A 13,848-nucleotide genomic window follows, 5' to 3' on the forward strand; every position below is an offset into this window, starting at 1 on the left:
TCTGTAGTGATGCCTCTAGCACTGAGATGCAGTGCCTTAGACTGCTGTGATACAGCCTGGAATCGAGCCAAGGTCTGTAGTGATGCCTCTAGCACTGAGATGCAGTGCCTTAGACCGCTGCGCCATTCGGGAGCCCATGTGGGCCTGGTTAAAAGTAGTGCCTTTTAAAGGGAATAGAGTGCCATTTGTGACGCGTCGTATCGATGGTCTCGTCTGTTTCTCTGAGGAACAGAAACCTGCAGTTGGATTTCAGGTGCAACTTCCATAGTGTTTCTATGAGGAACAGATTTCAGGTCCAACTTCCATACTTGGTGCGTCTCAACGGTCTATATGATGCACAACTTTGACCAGAGCCCCCATAGTACACTATATAAAGTAGTGCATCATAAAGGGAATAGGGTGCCATTCTGTCTATCCTTAGGGTCTAGTGTTCCAGTCAGTCAGAGTAGGTATCTGAGACAGGTAGACTGAATCAGATCAGTCATCCTCATCTGTAGTCACTTAGCAACAACCAGGGTCTCTGTGTTCCAAGGTCTCTGTGTTCCAGGGTCTCTGTGTTCCAGGGTCTCTGTGTTCCAGGGTCTCTGTGTTCCGGTCAGATCATCACTACCACCACCTAGTCCTGTTCTGCTGGGACTACACACCTCTACAGGGAGATGGATGCTGAAGGAGTCAACATGGAGGTAGGAGGAGGGATATACATTTTATATCAAATATATACTGAACAAATATATAGTGAACAAATATATACTGAACAAATATAGACTGAACAAATATATACTGAACAAATATAGACTGAACAAATATATACTGAACAAATATATAAATGCGACATGCAAAGTGTTGGTTCCATGTTTCATGAGCTGAAATTAAAGATCCCAGAAATGTTCCATACACACAAAAAGCTTATATCTCTCAATTTTTTTGCACAAATTTGTTTACATCCTTGTTAGTGAGCATTTCTCCTTCACCAAGATAATAAATCCACCTGACAGGGCTGGCAGATCAAGAATCTGATTAAACAGCATGATCAAGTACACCTTGTGCTGTGGACAATAAAAGGCCACTAAAATGTGCAGTTTTGTCAGACAACACAATTCCACAGATGTCTCAAGTTGAGGGAGCGTGAATTTGGCATGCTGACTGCAGGAATGTCCACCAGAGCTGTTGCCAGAGAACTGAAAGTAAATTTCTCTACCATAAGCAACCTCCAACATCGTTTTAGAGAACTTGGCAGTGCGTCTAACCGACCACACAACCACAGGCCACATGTATGGCGTCGTGTGGGCGAGGTGTTTCCTGATGTCAACACTGTGAACAGAGTTCCCCACTATGGGGTTATGCTATGGGCAGGCATAAGCTACGGACAACAAACACAATGACATTTTATTGATGGCAATTTGAATGCACAGTGATACTGTGACAAGTTTGAGGCCCATTGTCGTGCCATTTATCCACCGCCATCACCTCATGTTTCAGCATGATAAAGCACGGCCCCATGTCGCAAGGATCTGGACACAATTCCTGGAAGCTGAAAATGTCCCAGTTCTTCCATGACCTGCATATTCACCAGAAATGTCACCCATTGAGCAAGTTTGGGATGCTCTGGATCGACGTGTACGACAGCGTGTTCCAGTTCCCACCAATATCCAGCAACTGCAATCAATGAAAAGGAAAAGGCATAACATGCACATGGGTTAGGCTACTAGGGTGACGATAGGTTAGGCTACTAGGGTGACGATAGGTTAGGCTACTAGGGTGACCATAGGTTAGGCTACTAGGGTGATCATAGGTTAGGCTACTAGGGTGACGATAGGTTAGGCTACTAGGGTGACCATAGGTTAGGCTACTAGGGTGACGATAGGTTAGGCTACTAGGGTGACCATAGGTTAGGCTACTAGGGTGACGATAGGTTAGGCTACTAGGGTGACCATAGGTTAGGCTACTAGGGTGACGATAGGTTAGGCTACTAGGGTGACCATAGGTTAGGCTACTAGGGTGACGATAGGTTAGGCTACTAGGGTGACGATAGGTTAGGCTACTAGGGTGACCATAGGTTAGGCTACTAGGGTGACGATAGGTTAGGCTACTAGGGTGACCATAGGTTAGGCTACTAGGGTGACGATAGGTTAGGCTACTAGGGTGACGATAGGTTAGGCTACTAGGGTGACGATAGGTTAGGCTACTAGGGTGACGATAGGTTAGGCTACTAGGGTGATGATAGGTTAGGCTACTAGGGTGACCATGGTTAGGCTACTAGGGTGACCATAGGTTAGGCTACTAGGGTGACCATAGGTTAGGCTACTAGGGTGACCATAGGTTAGGCTACTAGGGTGACCATAGGTTAGGCTACTAGGGTGACCATAGGTTAGGCTACTAGGGTGACCATAGGTTAGGCTACTAGGGTGAAGATAGGTTAGGCTACTAGGGTGACGATAGGTTAGGCTACTAGGGTGACGATAGGTTAGGCTACTAGGGTGACGATAGGTTAGGCTACTAGGGTGACGATAGGTTAGGCTACTAGGGTGACGATAGGTTAGGCTACTAGGGTGACCATAGGTTAGGCTACTAGGGTGACGATAGGTTAGGCTACTAGGGTGACGATAGGTTAGGCTACTAGGGTGACGATAGGTTAGGCTACTAGGGTGACGATAGGTTAGGCTACTAGGGTGACCATAGGTTAGGCTACTAGGGTGACCATAGGTTAGGCTACTAGGGTGACGATAGGTTAGGCTACTAGGGTGACCATAGGTTAGGCTACTAGGGTCACGATAGGTTAGGCTACTAGGGTGACCATAGGTTAGGCTACTAGGGTGACCATAGGTTAGGCTACTAGGGTGACCATAGGTTAGGCTACTAGGGTGATCATAGGTTAGGCTACTAGGGTGACCATAGGTTAGGCTACTAGGGTGACGATAGGTTAGGCTACTAGGGTGACGATAGGTTAGGCTACTAGGGTGACGATAGGTTAGGCTACTAGGGTGACCATAGGTTAGGCTACTAGGGTGACCATAGGTTAGGCTACTAGGGTGACGATAGGTTAGGCTACTAGGGTGACCATAGGTTAGGCTACTAGGGTGACCATAGGTTAGGCTACTAGGGTGATCATAGGTTAGGCTACTAGGGTGATCATAGGTTAGGCTACTAGGGTGACGATAGGTTAGGCTACTAGGGTGACGATAGGTTAGGCTACTAGGGTGACCATAGGTTAGGCTACTAGGGTGACCATAGGTTAGGCTACTAGGGTGAAGATAGGTTAGGCTACTAGGGTGACGATAGGTTAGGCTACTAGGGTGACGATAGGTTAGGCTACTAGGGTGATGATAGGTTAGGCTACTAGGGTGACGATAGGTTAGGCTACTAGGGTGACGATAGGTTAGGCTACTAGGGTGACCATAGGTTAGGCTACTAGGGTGACCATAGGTTAGGCTACTAGGGTGACCATAGGTTAGGCTACTAGGGTGACGATAGGTTAGGCTACTAGGGTGACGATAGGTTAGGCTACTAGGGTGACGATAGGTTAGGCTACTAGGGTGACCATAGGTTAGGCTACTAGGGTGGACTAGTCCAGTCCATGAGGTAGTGGGTAGGACTGTGGTTGGGTTGGACCAGTCCTTGAGGTAGTGGGTAGGACTGCGGTTGGGTTGGACCAGTCCTTGTGGTAGTGGGTAGGACTGTGGTTGGACCAGTCCTTGAGGTAGTAGGTAGGACTGCGGTTGGGTTGGACCAGTTCTTGAGGTAGTGGGTAGGACTGCGGTTGGGTTGGACCAGTCCTTGAGGTAGTGGGTAGGACTGCGGTTGGGTTGGACCAGTCCTTGAGGTAGTGGGTAGGACTGTGGTTGGACCAGTCCTTGAGGTAGTGGGTAGGACTGTGGTTGGGTTGGACCAGTCCTTGAGGTAGTGGGTAGGACTGTGGTTGGACCAGTCCTTGAGGTACTGGGTAGGACTGTGGTTGGGTTGGACCAGTCCTTGAGGTAGTGGGTAGGACTGTGGTTGGGTTGGACCAGTCCTTGAGGTAGTGGGTAGGACTGCGGTTGGGTTGGACCAGCCCTTGAGGTAGTGGGTAGGACTGCGGTTGGACCAGTCCTTGAGGTAGTGGGTAGGACTGTGGTTGGGTTGGACCAGTCCTTGAGGTAGTGGGTAGGACTGCGGTTGGGTTGGACCAGTCCTTGAGGTAGTGGGTAGGACTGCAGTTGGACCAGTCCTTGAGGTAGTGGGTAATACTGCAGTTGGACCAGTCCTTGAGGTAGTGGGTAGGACTGTGGTTGGACTAGTCCTTGAGGTAGGGGGTAGGACTGTGGTTAGACCAGTCCTTGTTGTAGTGGGTAGGCCTGCGGTTGGGTTGGACCAGTCCTTGAGGTAGTGGGTAGGACTGCGGTTGGACCAGTCCTTGAGGTAGTGGGTAGGACTGTGGTTGGGTTGGACCAGTCCTTGAGGTAGTGGGTAGGACTGCGGTTGGACCAGTCCTTGAGGTTGTGGGTAGGACTGTGGTTGGGTTGGACCAGTCCTTGAGGTAGTGGGTAGGACTGCGGTTGGGTTGGACCAGTCCTTGAGGTAGTGGGTAGGCTGCGGTTGGACCAGTCCTTGAGGTAGTGGGTAGGACTGTGGTTGGGTTGGACCAGTCCTTGAGGTAGTGGGTAGGACTGCGGTTGGGTTGGACCAGTCCTTGAGGTAGTGGGTAGGACTGCAGTTGGACCAGTCCTTGAGGTAGTGGGTAGGACTGCAGTTGGACCAGTCCTTGAGGTAGTGGGTAGGACTGCGGTTGGACCAGTCCTTGTGGTAGTGGGTAGGACTGGGGTTGGGTTGGACCAGTCCTTGTGATAGTGGGTAGGACTGTGGTTGGACTAGTCCTTGAGGTAGGGGGTAGGACTGTGGTTGGATCAGTCCATGTGGTAGTGGGTAGGACTGCGGTTGGGTTGGACCAGTCCTTGAGGTAGTGGGTAGGACTGTGGTTGGACCAGTCCTTATGGTAGTGGGTAGGACTGTGGTTGGACCAGTCCTTGAGGTAGTGGGTAGGACTGCGGTTGGGTTGGACCAGTCCTTGAGGTAGTGGGTAGGACTGCGGTTGGACCAGTCCTTGAGGTAGTGGGTAGGACTGTGGTTGGGTTGGACCAGTCCTTGAGGTAGTGGGTAGGACTGCGGTTGGGTTGGACCAGTCCTTGAGGTAGTGGGTAGGACTGCGGTTGGGTTGGACTAGTCCTTGAGGTAGTGCGTAGTACTGTGGTTGGACCAGTCCTTGAGGTAGTGGATAGGACTGTGGTTGGACCAGTCCTTGTGGTAGTGGGTAGGACTGTGGTTGGACCAGTCCTTGAGGTAGTGGGTAGGACTGTGGTTGGGTTGGACCAGTCCTTGTGGTAGTGGGTAGGACTGCGGCTGGGTTGGACCAGTCCTTGAGGTCATGGGTAGGACTGTGGTTGGACCAGTCCTTGATGTAGTGGGTAGGACTGCGGTTGGACCAGTCCTTGAGGTAGTGGGTAGGACTGTGGTTAGACCAGTCCTTGAGGTAGTGGGTAGGACTGTGGTTGGACCAGTTCTTGAGGTAGTGGGTAGGACTGTGGTTGGACCAGTCCTTGTGGTAGTGGGTAGGACTGCGGTTGGGTTGGACTAGTCCTTGAGGTAGTGCGTAGGACTGTGGGTGGACCAGTCCTTGTGGTAGTGGGTAGGACTGCGGTAGGAACCAGTCCTTGTGGTAGTGGGTAGGACAGTGGTTGGACCAGTCCTTGAGGTAGTGGGTAGGACTGTGGTTGGGTTGGACCAGTCCTTGAGGTAGTGGGTAGGACTGTGGTTGGACCAGTCCTTGTGGTGGTGGGTAGGACTGTGGTTGGGTTGGACCAGTCCTTGAGGTAGTGGGTAGGACTGTGGTTGGGTTGGACCAGTCCTTGAGGTAGTGGGTAGGACTGTGGTTGGGTTGGACCAGTCCTTGAGGTAGTGGGTAGGACTGTGGTTGGGTTGGACCAGTCCTTGAGGTAGTGGGTAGGACTGTGGTTGGACTAGTCCTTGTGGTGGTGGGTAGGACTGTGGTTGGGTTGGACCAGTCCTTGAGGTAGTGGGTAGGACTGTGGTTGTGTTGGACCAGTCCTTGAGGTAGTGGGTAGGACTGTGGTTGGGTTGGACCAGTCCTTGAGGTAGTGGGTGGGACTTCGGACAGAAAGCCGGTGGGTGCAGGCGGTAGCGGGATGAAGAAATCGGTCCCTGCCCAGACCTCTACTGTGCACCATGACAGTTAAGACTGTAACGTTAGAGGGGTTTAGAGGGGTTAGAGAAACTGACAGATCAATAACGTTACATTGACATAATGAATAATAAGACTCATATTGCACTAAAGAAACGTCAGAATTTTAATCTTCAATCGTTTTGCTGATGGTTTCATGTTTGATTCAGGTGTAGTTTGATTCAGGTCTAGTGTGATTCAGGTCTAGTGTAATTCAGGCGTGTTTGATTCAGGTGTAGTTTGATTCAGGTTAGTTTAATTCAGGTCTAGTTTAATTCAGGTCTAGTGTGATTCAGGTCTAGTGTGATTCAGGTCTAGTTTGATTCAGGTCTAGTTTGATTCAGGTCTAGTTTGGTTAGCCAACTTTTGGCCAGCTCTTTTTCGAACGATATATCAACTGGAGCTTGCAAAGTTATTTTACTTCTAAAACGGGACAAACAAAGGATAGAAATAATTTTCATACAAACAACAGCGATATAAGTTATTCCTTTCTGATAGATAACAAGAGGCTAGCACTGACATGGCTGTGGTAGCTATTACTAGCTAGCATAGCTTATTCATTCACCTCAGTCGAGATGGGATGAAACATTAGCTTACGTTACTGTACATGTCAGTTACAATAGTAGCTCAGCACTGCGAATAAACACTAGTTTTTTTTCCTGTTAAGTTAAACAGCAGTTACCTTGCCAGCTACATCAGTCAAATAAAGAGTAGCCAGTTTCTGCTCTGCTTGCTTTTACAACTCGGTGACAGAGCGCAACACATACACATTGAACTATGCTCAACTCTCCCATGCTGGTCCAGCCAGCCTTCCAGAAGCTTTGCCTTCACACAGCCTGTCAGCCCGCTCTGTGGTGTTTGATTCTAACTCAGCCGGCTGAACACTCAAAACAGCCTACTCTACCGGTAAGGAGGTGTCCACATGGTCCTAAAGCACACCGTTGCCACCTTTTGTATCACATTGCAATGATAAAACTGGGGGGGACAAAAATGCCATTTCAGAACGTGGGACTTGACCCCCCATCCCCAGTAAAAGTTATGCCCCTGATATGAACTGTAACTCAGTAAAATCTTTGAAATTGTTGCGGGATGCGTTTCTATTTTTGTTCAGTATATTTGAACATGATTACCGTTCACTTCAGCTTGTAACACTTTATCACAGATATGATTGTGTCGCTCATGGAGATGTATTGTTTAGTAACCCAGATTGAGTGACTCAGACTAGGAGCTAGTAAAAAAGGAACTGATACCATTGTAGGTCAAATATAATGGTATATTTATTAGTATTTCAGGATGTCATTGTTACTGGGTATAGTTTAACCTTTTTCCCCTTATAGGAATCTCACTCATTAAGACTTTTTCAATCTCAGAGGTTTCCTACAGGGAACCTGTATAGCACTGTAGAGGAAGGATTGAGACCTACTACTCCCAACTACGGCAATGGAACCACTGTCACCACTGATTTATACGGCAGCGCCGACTATGACATAGAGTACGGGGATGAACGCTGCTCCAAGACAGACGTGGTCAGGTTCGGAGCCCTCGTCACACCCATCGTCCTCTCCGTGGTCATTGTGCTAAGCCTTGTGGGTAACCTGCTGGTGCTGGTGATTCTGGCCAGGTAGGACAGTCTGATGATGAGAAATAGATCATGAATATTTTCCTCATTTTAACTTGGCTTGCTGCTCTTGTCATGCATCTTGTTTTGAGAGAGCGAGGTAACTAGTGACAGGATGGAGGAAGTATTGTGCTAATCTGAAGGAGTGGGGTCTTCCTCAGTGGTTTGTGTTATCTGAAGGAGTGGGGTCTTCCTCAGTGGTCTGTGTTACCTGAAGGACTGGGGTCTTCCTCAGTGGTCTGTGTTATCTGAAGGAGTGGAGTCTTCCTCAGTGGTCTGTGTTATCTGAAGGAGTGGGGTCTTCCTCACTGCCTAATAGCCTAGTTCAGGGCGCCCTAACCCAGTTCCTGGAGAACTACCATCCTGTAGGTTTTCACTCCAATCCTAATCTAGCACACCCGATTCTTATAATTAGTTGGTTGAAAACTGAACCAGGTTAGTTACAACTGGGGTTGGAGCGAAAACCTACAGGAGAGTATCTCTCCAGGAATAGGGTTGGAGCGAAAACCTACAGGAGGGTCTCTCTCCAGGAACAGGGTTGGAGTTAAAACCTACAGCAGGGTCTCTCTCCAGGAACAGGGTTGGAGTTCAATCCTACAGGAGGGTCTCTCTCCAGGAACAGGGTTGAAGTTAAAACCTACAGGAGGGTATCTCTCCAGGAACAGGGTTGGAGTTAAAACCTACAGGAGGGTATCTCTCCAGGAACAGGGTTGGAGTTAAAACCTACAGGAGGGTATCTCTCCAGGAACAGGGTTGGAGTTAAAACCTACAGGAGGGTAACTCTCCAGGAACAGGGTTGGAGTTAAAACCTCTAGGATGGTGTCTCTCCAGTAACAGGGTAGGAGTGAAAACCTACAGAAGGGTATCTCTCTTGGAAAAGGGTTGGAGAGCCTAGTTTAAACCATAACTCTTACTGTAGTCTTCATCAGTGTTACAGGGTAGGACTCTTACTGTAGTCTTCATCAGGGTTACAAGTTAGGACTATTACTGTAGTCTTCATCAGGGTTACAAGTTAGGACTATTACTGTAGTCTTCATCAGGGTTACAAGTTAGGACTATTACTGTAGTCTTCATCAGGGTTACAAGTTAGGACCCTTACTGTAGTCTTCTTCAGGGTTACAGGGTAGGACTATTACTGTAGTCTTCATCAGGGTTACAGGGTAGACCTACTACTGTAGTCTTCATCAGGGTTATAGGGTAGGACTATTACTGTAGTCTTCATCAGGGTTACAGGGTAGGACTATTACTGTAGTCTTCATCAGGGTTACAAGTTAGGACTATTACTGTAGTCTTCATCAGGGTTACAGGGTAGGACTACTACTGTAGTCTTCATCAGGGTTACAGGGTAGGACTACTACTGTAGTCTTCGTCAGGGTTTCAGGGTGTTTAAAACAGTGTTGTGTTTAAAACAGTGTTGTGCTTCTCTCCCAGGTACGAGCATCTTCGGTCACTGACAAATGCGTTCATGATGAACCTGGCGTTGTCTGACCTGGTGTTCACCTGCGGCCTCCCCTTCTGGGTCTCCTATCACCTGATTGGCTGGAGCTACGGTGACCTCACGTGTAAGGCGGTTAGCTTCCTGTTCTATGCTGGCTACTACAGCAGTGGCATCTTCCTCATCCTAATGACACTGCATCGTTACCTGGCCGTGCTCCACCCCCTGTCTTACCTGGTGTCAGGCCCCTCGCACTCTCAGGGCACCTGGAGCGCTGTCGTATCATTGGTCGTCTGGACCGTCAGTCTGTTAGCTGCTATGCCAGCTCTCATCTTTACCAAGTTCATCATCACTGATTCTACTGACCTTAAAGACCCCCCTAACAACCCTGATGGGCCTCGTGACTCTAACGCCCCTAGTGGTGAACAGCGGTACTGTGAGGTTGCAGATGTCAGCTGGAGGCTGTGGGGTGTCTACCAGCAGAACATCCTGTTCATAGTGACATTATTAGTGGTGTGTGTCTGTTACAGTCAGATTCTAGTCCGCCTCCTGAGACCCAGGGTTAGGGTTAGACGCCAGAGGAACGGAGGAGACAGGAGGAGCCAGAGGACCGCCAGGCTGGTCTTCGGCCTGGTCCTGGTTTTCTTTGTGGGCTGGGCGCCATACAACGTGGTCATCTTCCTCAGGACGCTGGTGTATAAGAGTCGAGATGGTGGCGGTGCTGATTCATCCACAACACTATGGGACGAGTGTGGCACCAGCACCACGTTGGACTACTCCTTCTATGTTACCAGGCTGCTGGCGTTCTCCTACTGCTGTCTCAACCCTTTGTTCTACGTGTTCGTTGGGATCAAGTTCAGGAACCACTTGAAGAGAATGTTGAAGGGTTGTTGTCATGGTGTTACCGTTGTCAATAACAACAACAACAGCAGTGTTCTGTACAGGAGCAGCAGACTGACATCACAGTCCAGTGGGGAGGAGTTCTCACTTTAAATAACAACACTGTAAACAACACCAACCATAGCAGTAGTCTGTACAGGAGTAGCAGACGGACATCACAGTCCAGGGGGAGGAGTCACTGTACTAGACATCACTTTCATACTAGATATTGTAGTATTCTTTACTTCATGTTACCTGGAGCCTTACACTTTCATACTAGACATTGTAGTATTCTTTACTTCATGATACCTGGAGCCTTACACTGAACCCAAACCAGACATGCATACATTTGTTTTGTCCCACTTCACCAAACGCGATCATGACACGCAGGTTAAAATATCAAAACAATCATTAATTTGGGGACAGGTCGATAAGCATTAAACATTTATGGAAATGTAGCTAGCTAGCTTGCACTTGCTAGGTCATTTGTCTAATTTAGCTAGATTGCTGTTGCTAGCTAATTTGTCCTGGGACATTGAGTTGTTATTTTACCTTAAATGCACAAGGTCCTCTACTCTGACAATTAATCCACACGTAAAATGTTAAACCAAATCGTTTCTAGTCACCTCTCCTCCTTCAAGGCTTTTTCATCTTTGAACTTATATGGTGATTGGCATCTAAACTTTCATAGTATTACCATGACGACCGGCAACACATTTCCTATTTCAATCACCCATGTGGGTATAACCAATGAGGAGATGGTACGTGAGTACCTGCTTCTATAAACCAATGAGGAGATGGGAGAGGCAGGACTTGCAGCATGATCTGCGTCAGGAATAGAACTGATTCTATTTTAGCCCTCGGCAACGCAGACGATCGTTGGCGCACGTGAGCAGTGTGGGTGCAATAATTGAATAACATAGATTTCGAAATTTATTTTGCAACGCTCGTGCACGCGATGTTGTCAGGGTATTACACTTTCATACTAGATATTGTAGTATTCTTTACTTCATGATAACTGGAGCCTTTCACTGGATCTATTTTCCATTCATATTATCCATTTGCAGATAACGATTGCATTCCTCAAGACTATTTGAGGTGTTTATATCATATCCCTTTAATACCATGTTTAATACCATGTTTAATACCATGTTTAATACTAGGTTTAATACCATGTTTAATACCATGTTTAATACCACGTGTAATACCATGTTTAATACCATATTTAATACCATGTTTAATACCACATTTAATACCATGTTTAATACTACGTTTAATACCACATTTAATACCATGTTTAATACCATGTTTAATACCATGTTTAACAAGCAAATTCAATTGTGATTGTTGTATTTTGATTGCTGTAAGTCAAATCAGATTGTATTTGTCATATACACATGTTTAGCAGATGTTATTGGTCATATACACATGTTTAGTAGATGTTATTGTGGGTATAGTAAAATGCTTGTGTGTCTGGCTCCAAGTATGTAGTAATATCTAACAATTCACAACATTACACACAATCTAAAAGTAGAAGAATGCAATTAAGGAATATATTAATATTAGGATGAGCAATGTCAGAGTGGCATTGACTAAATACAGTAGGATAGAATACAGCATATACATATGAGATGAGTAAAGCAGTATGTAAACATTATTAAAGTGACTAGTTAGTAAATACAGTAGGATAGAATACAGTATATACATATGAGATAAGTAAAGCATTGACTAAATACAGTAGGATAGAATACAGTATATACATATGAGATGAGTAAAGGAAAAATATGTAAACATTATTAAACATCATCTCCACTTTGATGATCCTCAACACTGGGGCCCCACAAGGGTGCGTTCTCAGCCCCCTCCTGTACTCCCTGTTCACCCACGACTGCGTGGCTATGCATGCCTCCAACTCAATCATCAAGTTTGCAGATGACACAACAGTGGTAGGCTTGATCACCAACAATGACGAGACGGCCTACAGGGAGGAGGTTACCTTTGCTTCCTTGGGTACAAGAAAAATGGTGGACATCTTGAAGAAAGTGGGGACAGCAGACTGGGATAGGGAGAGATTATGTCCGTAAACACACCAGCCATTGTGTTACCATACTGTAGGTTCATATAATCAGCATATATTTTTCATGGTCAGATTTGAATTGTGTAAATATTGAACTATTGTTTCATGTTTTTAAGTATTCTGAATAAAGTACTGATTTGTTTTAACATTGATGGAAAATGTCTAAACTATATATATATATATAAATATATCACAACAATTAATGATTTGATCATTTGACTAAATTTGAAACTGATGTGAAAATGAGGAACATGCAGTCTGTCCCCTTCACCCTAGAACAGGTTAACAGATCTCTAAATGAGGAACATTCAGTCTGTCCACTCCACCCTAGAACAGGTTAACAGCCTGTCTGCAGTTGAAGAGGTCCCAGTAAAGAGCAGTAATTCTCAGTCCTGGTTGTGGAGACTCAAAGGGGTGTAAATTTTTTGTTTTTGCCTCAGCACTGCACAGATGATTCAAATGATCAACTCATCGTCAAGTTTCAAGTGGTATTTATGTATTAAGTGTAACCGTAAAAGCCTTGGTAAAAGCCCTGGTAAAAGCCCTGATAAAAGCCTTGGTAAAAGCCTTGGTAAAAGCCCCGGTAAAAGCCCTGGTAAAAGCCTTGGTAAAAGCCCTGGTAAAAGCCCTGGTAAAAAGCCTTGGTTAAAGCTCTGGTAAAAGCCTTGGTAAAAGTCCTGGTAAAAGCCCTGGTAAAAGCCTTGGTAAAAGCCCAGGTAAAAGCCTTGGTTTCATGCCTTGGTAAAAGCCCTGGTAAAAGCCTTGGTTTCATGCCCGGGTAAAAGCCTTGGTAAAAGCCTTGGTTTCATGCCTTGGTAAAAACATTGGTAAAAGCCTTGGTAAAAGCCTTGGTAAAAGCCCTGGTAAAAGCCTTGGTAAAAGCCCTGGTAAAAGCCTTGGTTTCATGCCTTGGTAAAAGCATTGGTAAAAGCCCTGGTAAAAGCCGTGGTAAAAGCCTTGGTTTCATGCCCTGGTAAAAGCCTTGGTAAAAGCCCTGGTAAAAGCCTTGGTTTCATGCTCTGGTAAAAGCCTTGGAAAAAGCCCTGGTAAAAGCCTTGGTAAAAGCCCTGGTAAAAGCCCTGGTAAAAGCTTTGGTAAAAGCCTTGGTAAAAGCCCTGGTAAAAGCCTTGGTAAAAGCCCTGGTAAAAGCCTTGGTAAAAGCCCTGGTAAAAGCCCTGGTTTCATGCGTGTTAACATCAGAAGCCTCCTCCCTAAGTTAGTTATATTCACTGCTTCATCAAACCATCAAACCAAATCTGTTCTGAATTATACAGGAAGCACCGTTTACAGCTTTTATCAACGTGGGAAAATAAGCATCGAATTCTTAACTGCAATCACGGGCATTATTAACCTATGTTTAAATACATTAATAGAATAACATGTAAAGCCTTTTCTTTCGGGGTGTTACTACAGGTCACCAAGAGCTAACAGTCAGTATCTAAATAATGTGTGAAATGCTTGATAGTGTATGTGATGTAAACAGAGAGGTCTACTTTCTCAGGGACCTGAATATTGACTGGTTTTCATCAAGCTGTCCACTCAAGAGGAAGCTTCTCACTGTAACCAGTGCCTGTAATATGGTTCAGGTTATTAATCAACCCACTCAAGAGGAAGCTTCTCACTGTAAC

At 46.3% G+C, this 13,848-nt stretch overlaps 1 protein-coding gene across 1 annotated transcript; it reads left to right on the top strand.

Moving 5' to 3' along the window:
- The first annotated feature begins 267 nt into the window (after nucleotides 1–267).
- On the top strand, nucleotides 268–12,366 carry LOC109879174 (chemokine XC receptor 1-like). Its single transcript, XM_020471361.2, has 3 exons — nucleotides 268–683; nucleotides 7,582–7,832; nucleotides 9,261–12,366. The coding sequence occupies exons 1-3, from the start codon at nucleotides 657–659 to the stop codon at nucleotides 10,255–10,257; spliced, it is 1,275 nt and encodes a 424-aa protein (XP_020326950.1). The 5' UTR covers nucleotides 268–656; the 3' UTR covers nucleotides 10,258–12,366.
- The last annotated feature ends 1,482 nt before the right edge of the window (nucleotides 12,367–13,848 follow it).

Source organism: Oncorhynchus kisutch, linkage group LG30 (assembly GCF_002021735.2).
Source record: "Oncorhynchus kisutch isolate 150728-3 linkage group LG30, Okis_V2, whole genome shotgun sequence".
Lineage (NCBI taxonomy): Eukaryota > Metazoa > Chordata > Actinopteri > Salmoniformes > Salmonidae > Oncorhynchus > Oncorhynchus kisutch.

What these genes read in the sequence shown, in the direction of transcription:
- LOC109879174 (XM_020471361.2), top strand. Translation starts at nt 657, where the DNA reads ATGGATGCTGAAGGAGTCAACATGGAG. An exon ending in CTGAAGGAGTCAACATGGAG is followed by an intron (nt 684 to 7,581) that starts GTAGGAGGAGGG and finishes TTTCAATCTCAG; the next exon opens with AGGTTTCCTACAGGGAACCT. An exon ending in GTGCTGGTGATTCTGGCCAG is followed by an intron (nt 7,833 to 9,260) that starts GTAGGACAGTCT and finishes CTTCTCTCCCAG; the next exon opens with GTACGAGCATCTTCGGTCAC.